Source organism: Micropterus dolomieu, linkage group LG01 (assembly GCF_021292245.1).
Source record: "Micropterus dolomieu isolate WLL.071019.BEF.003 ecotype Adirondacks linkage group LG01, ASM2129224v1, whole genome shotgun sequence".
Lineage (NCBI taxonomy): Eukaryota > Metazoa > Chordata > Actinopteri > Centrarchiformes > Centrarchidae > Micropterus > Micropterus dolomieu.
The window spans coordinates 39,946,066-39,951,246 of NC_060150.1; the positions used below are offsets into that span (position 1 = coordinate 39,946,066).

Genomic DNA, 5,181 nt, shown 5'->3' on the forward strand with positions numbered 1-5,181 from the left:
GAGTAAGAAAATATTTGAATGGATGGCCGCTTAGGGCTTCCGTATTAAAGAAGTGATGATTGTTAAAAGAGCGTTTATGCTCAGTCAGAAGACACTGAATAAATCAAAGTAAAAGAAAAAAACACAGTGGCTACGCAGCCGCCTGCTATGAACACATCAACAAACTTATCCTGTGAATAAGAAGCTGACGATCCAAACCCTGTCGTTTACGTCTCCCTGCAGGCTCATTGTGAGTAAGAAGGAGCGGATGCTGGTGAAAGGTTCTGGTTTCCATCTGGACCTGCTGCTGATTGTGGTGCTGGGCGGCAGCTCGGCTCTGTTCGGTCTGCCGTGGATGGCCGCCGCGACCGTTCGCTCGGTGACCCACGTCAACGCCCTAACTGTCATGAGCAAAGCCGTCGCCCCCGGAGACAAGCCTCGCATCCAGGAGGTGAAGGAGCAGAGGGTCACCGGGCTCCTGGTGGCCGTCTTGGTTGGTGAGTCTCAGACATTGAAATCTGAGTGTGTCGCCTTTGTCCTAACTTTTAACCTCCTGTAAAAATATTTAGCATATATTTTTGCATTACTTCCTCTCCCCAGGTATGTCCATCGTGATAGGTGACCTGCTGCGTCAGATCCCCCTGGCAGTGCTGTTTGGTATCTTCCTCTACATGGGTGTGATGTCCCTGAATGGCATCCAGCTGACAGAGCGGATGATGCTGCTGCTTATGCCACCAAAGTATCACCCCGATCACTCCTACGTACGCAAGGTAAGAGGAGTGCTATTTTGTCCTTTAGGCTGAGAAGACACGTGTTTTTACATAAAATGATAGAGGTTTCAGGTTCAAGAAATAATAATGGCATGATGATAAAAATCACTTTAGATAATTCTTCTAGTCACATGATAAATTATAAGATAAAGGGTTGCAGGGGCTCTTTTCACCATTTTTAGATAAAATATATTAAATTATGTTTAAAGTACAAAAATAATAATTTTCACATTTAGGAATAAAACATATGAAAGAATAATGATGCAACTAATATTTTAAGGATTGATTCATCTGTCAAATGTTTAGTCAATAAAATGTTATGAAAAATGTCTGTAAATGTCCGTCATAAATTCCTGCAGCCCAAAGTAACCAAACAGTCCAAAACCCAGTTTACGGTGATTTTAAAATATTGAGAAAAACCAGGAACCTGTAAATGTTTGGAATATAAGTGACTTGAACGATTATTGAATGATTAATTGATTGATCTTCTCTTCTTACTTCTAATAAACCAGACTACTACTACTACTTCGTATGCATTCAACATAATGATGAAACGCGCTCTGTAGAGCAGTTTGTCCTTTTGGGCTACTGTAGAAACATGGCGACTTCCATGTAAGAGGACCCGCGGTGTATGTAGATAGAAATGACTCATTCTAAGGTAATAAAAACATAACAGTTCAATATGTAAGGTCTTTATACACCACATAGTTATGTACATTATATTGCATTTATGTCAGTAGATCCTCCTGAATACCACACATTGGACCTTTAAGTCTTAACTGTATATAATGTGAACCACAAAACGGCACTACAAGATGTCCACAGTGATGCTTTTATCATTGAGTTTTATCCGCTCTCACACTAGTGCTGGTGAGAGTTTTTGTAAACAATCTCTGTTTCCTCCAGGTCCGTACGCTGCGTATGCATCTGTTCACCTGCATCCAGCTAGTGTGTTTGGCAGTCCTGTGGGCTGTCATGTCGACTCAGGCGTCGCTGGCTTTCCCCTTCGTCCTTCTCCTCACCATCCCTGTGAAGATTTTCCTGCTGCGCCGCATCTTTAATGTCAGAGAGATTGCATGTGTAAGTTAACCACTGGAGGGTGCAATGTGCTGCTTTCCACACCTGCATCCTCACCAACATCATGTCCTAAATGTATTTAGGAAACAGAAGATTACTATAAAAGGCAATATTCTTTAAATTCTGAATTACTAATTTACTTCACAAAATCTGTACCCGCGTGACTGACTGACTTTTAAATTGTTGTACATTTGCAACAAAAATTAATCCTTTTTTAAAATTTATAAATTTAAACTTACTATTGCTATAGATGTCAGAGGTCACACATCTCTGGAGCAACTCGGGGTTAAATGTCTTGCTCAGGGACACATTGGTGTTTCACAGTGGATTTGACACGGGTCTCTCTCACCAAAGGCATGTGTCTTATCCATTGCGCCATCACCACCCCTTTTCTTTACTTTTATATTATAAAGTCTAATAAGAGTTAGAGGAATATTTCGGTGATATAGGTTATAGCAAAGGAATAAAGACATAAATGAGATTATTTGATTGTTATTTTATTAGTTTATGTTGCAAACCCCAGTTTAATAATAATTCATTTTATTTGTGTACTTATTTATTTATATATAAAAAACATTTAAACATATTTAAATATTTCCAATGCTACTACCATGTTAAATTAAATTAATAAATGTTCCAAAATAAAATCCAATAAATCTCTTCTCCCTCCTCCAGCTGGATGCGGACGACGTAGAGCCGAAGTTTGACGAGCGCGAGTGTCATGATGAGTACTCTGAGATGCAGATGCCGGTGTAACCTGCAACAAGTCTTTGTGTTGCCATGTAACTCCTCATAGCAGACACCAAAATCTGTCAGTCACTCTACCAACCAATGAGTTCTTCAAACAAGTTGATGCCGCAGCATTGTTTATTATCTCTGAGATATAAACGTACAGTATGTCGGGGGTCTGGTTTGTTGTCACTTTGGTCAAATTTTAACTATTTAAGTAGCTTTTTATAAGATTGCTGTGGGCTTTTCTGTCCGTTAACAGCGCTTTGTGGCACAAAGAATGAAGTCCAACTGAGGAGATCAACCAGTCGGTAGCTTGTGTTCACAGATAAAACACTTTTAAAAACATATATATATGTATGTTTCACGGGACGAGAGATTCCAAATCAAATGATGCGATCTCAAGCTCAAAATTAAACACGATTTCAGTAGATAGATTTGCAAGACTGAAAGGTTGCTCTGATTCACATTGAATATGTGGAGGATACATGGGATTTATTCTTTTATATTAACATGCTGAGTTATTGCTTTTCTAGTTAGTTTTAAGTTCACCAAGCGCCTTATGAAAGAAATAAAGTTATACTGAGAGGTGGTTTTTTTTATTGTTTTTTTTTTTTACCTCATTCTGTCTTATTTTAGACAGTTGATCACTTTACCCGCCTCCCGAAGCTCGTAGCACTTTTTTTTAGATACCAATGACTATATTTTATGTAATCATTTTATCGCCTGAGTTTGCTTCTTTAATAACTATCTGTGATTGATTGTTTTAGCCTGTCCATCTTTTACCATACATTTTTTTTTGGTACTCGCTACGTAAACGCTGATGCCAGTTAGGCTTTTATGTCAAATTCTGTACCTGCAATGGATTAAGATCACCAGCAGAGGGGGATCTCGCAGGACTTTGATGATTCACTAAAAGAAAAAACAGTACATGAAAATGCAATTTCTCATTACACTAATGCCATGACATCTTGCTTGTTACCATAACACATTTTTTTTGTAGAAAATTAGCACAGTGGTGTAATAAATATACTCTAATGCACATGTTTAGGGCACTAATGCACTAATGTTGAGTTTGTTTTGATGTCTCTGGTTGATTTATGGGGATCACTGTAATTTATTGGATTGGAAGTGCCAAATGTCTCGTGTAAATAGTTTTATGATCAGAACAAATAAGCTGCAGTTTAGTCATCTCACGTCTCCTAACATTGTTGTTGTTCCTTGAAGTAAGTTTCAGTCTAAATTAACATAATTTCAAAGTATAACATTCCTTGTTTTATCATAATTTTGCTTCTTTTTTTTTTAGCAGCAACTAATTGTTTAAACATTTCGTTCATTCTCATATGAACTCGGTTGACCAAATTTCCACACAAACTGTGTAGACAATCTCAATATTCATGCATTACTGAGAGGGAAGGCTTTTAAAAATATATATTAATGTATTTTCTTTTTGTTTTGTGTCATGTTGTATCAGTGTGACATGGATTGGTCAAAGCTTTGACTGTGTCAAATAACTTAAATTTTCAGTCCTCTGTTACTCTCAAGTGTGTATTTCAGACACTACTTTTCCGTCTGAACTGTCCCATCTCAGCCTGACTGTAGTTGGGATATTGTGCCTGTTTGATGTCACAAAGGCGCACAAAATCTCAAGTGCCTGTGGGACCACGAAGTGTCTGTTGTGTTGTGTATGGCCGACACGTGTTACAATAGTTTGCACTTTGGAGACGCTCATAAATCAAACATCTCTCCATTATTTATCTGTTGCAATATGAGGCATTATTGCTGCTGTTAAAAACTTATTTGGAGTATGTCACAGAATCTTTTTTGTTTTGTAACATCACACACACATTTAGCTGCGTCACGGCCATGGACAATAAAGGGGATGTCAATGAGAAGTAGGCAGTAGCGTCAGTTTTATGTTTGCTCATTGTGGCTGTGGATGAAGGTAGACTGTGTATGCCAAAGTATCTGTCAAAGTCGTGAAATGCTGACATGATATATTGTTCCATTTCAAATGCAATACAAAGTCCTAGAGGCAATTGCTGATGTCCCCTTGTACATTAATGGTTGAAATATTGATGACAAATAAAAGTTATTTTCTATATATCCTGACTGCTGTTCCGTCGTGTTTTCTATGAATGTAAGAGACAACGCATGCAAAAAGACAAAAGGAAATGAATAAAATGTCAAGGGATGAACATGCCTGGACTAAACTTCTGTAAACTAACTGGTGAAAGTGTTTTCTAAGTTGCGGTGCACTGAACTTATGTTGAAATCTGCATGTGAAGTGATGGGGTGTGTTTCCAGACTCTGTTCTCCCAGGAAAAAGAGGGCTGGATGTTCTTTTCTGAGTGAGGAAAACAACACAGTGGGTGGTACGTTGCTCTATCCCCACACCCGCATTGTTGCAGACACAAAGAGAAAGATGGCTGCTTTATTAGTGCTGCTATTCAGCGTTGGAGCCTTGTTCTTTTCCTCTAATGCACAGCAGGCTTACAAAAATCTCCCTGAAAGCTACAAAAAAGGAGTTGATCTAACCCTGGAGAAGCTCAACTCTCATAATGGGCTCCAGCACCATTTTCTCTTCCTCAGAAGTATCATAAAGTCAGACATTGAGGTAATGTAC

General features: G+C 38.5%; 1 protein-coding gene across 5 annotated transcripts in view; it reads left to right on the top strand.

The window, feature by feature from the left end:
• The window catches only part of slc4a2b (solute carrier family 4 member 2b), a 48,818-nt gene extending 44,151 nt beyond the window's left edge, over positions 1–4,667 (top strand). For all 5 annotated transcript variants that reach the window (XM_046054218.1, XM_046053982.1, XM_046054061.1 and 2 more), the window contains 2 exons: positions 1,656–1,829; positions 2,502–4,667. In XM_046054218.1, the coding sequence (XP_045910174.1) occupies positions 1,656–1,829; positions 2,502–2,582 (255 nt within the window). In that variant the 3' untranslated portion in view covers positions 2,583–4,667. The remainder of the gene's footprint in view (positions 1–1,655; positions 1,830–2,501) is intronic.
• Positions 4,668–5,181: the final 514 nt, after the last annotated feature.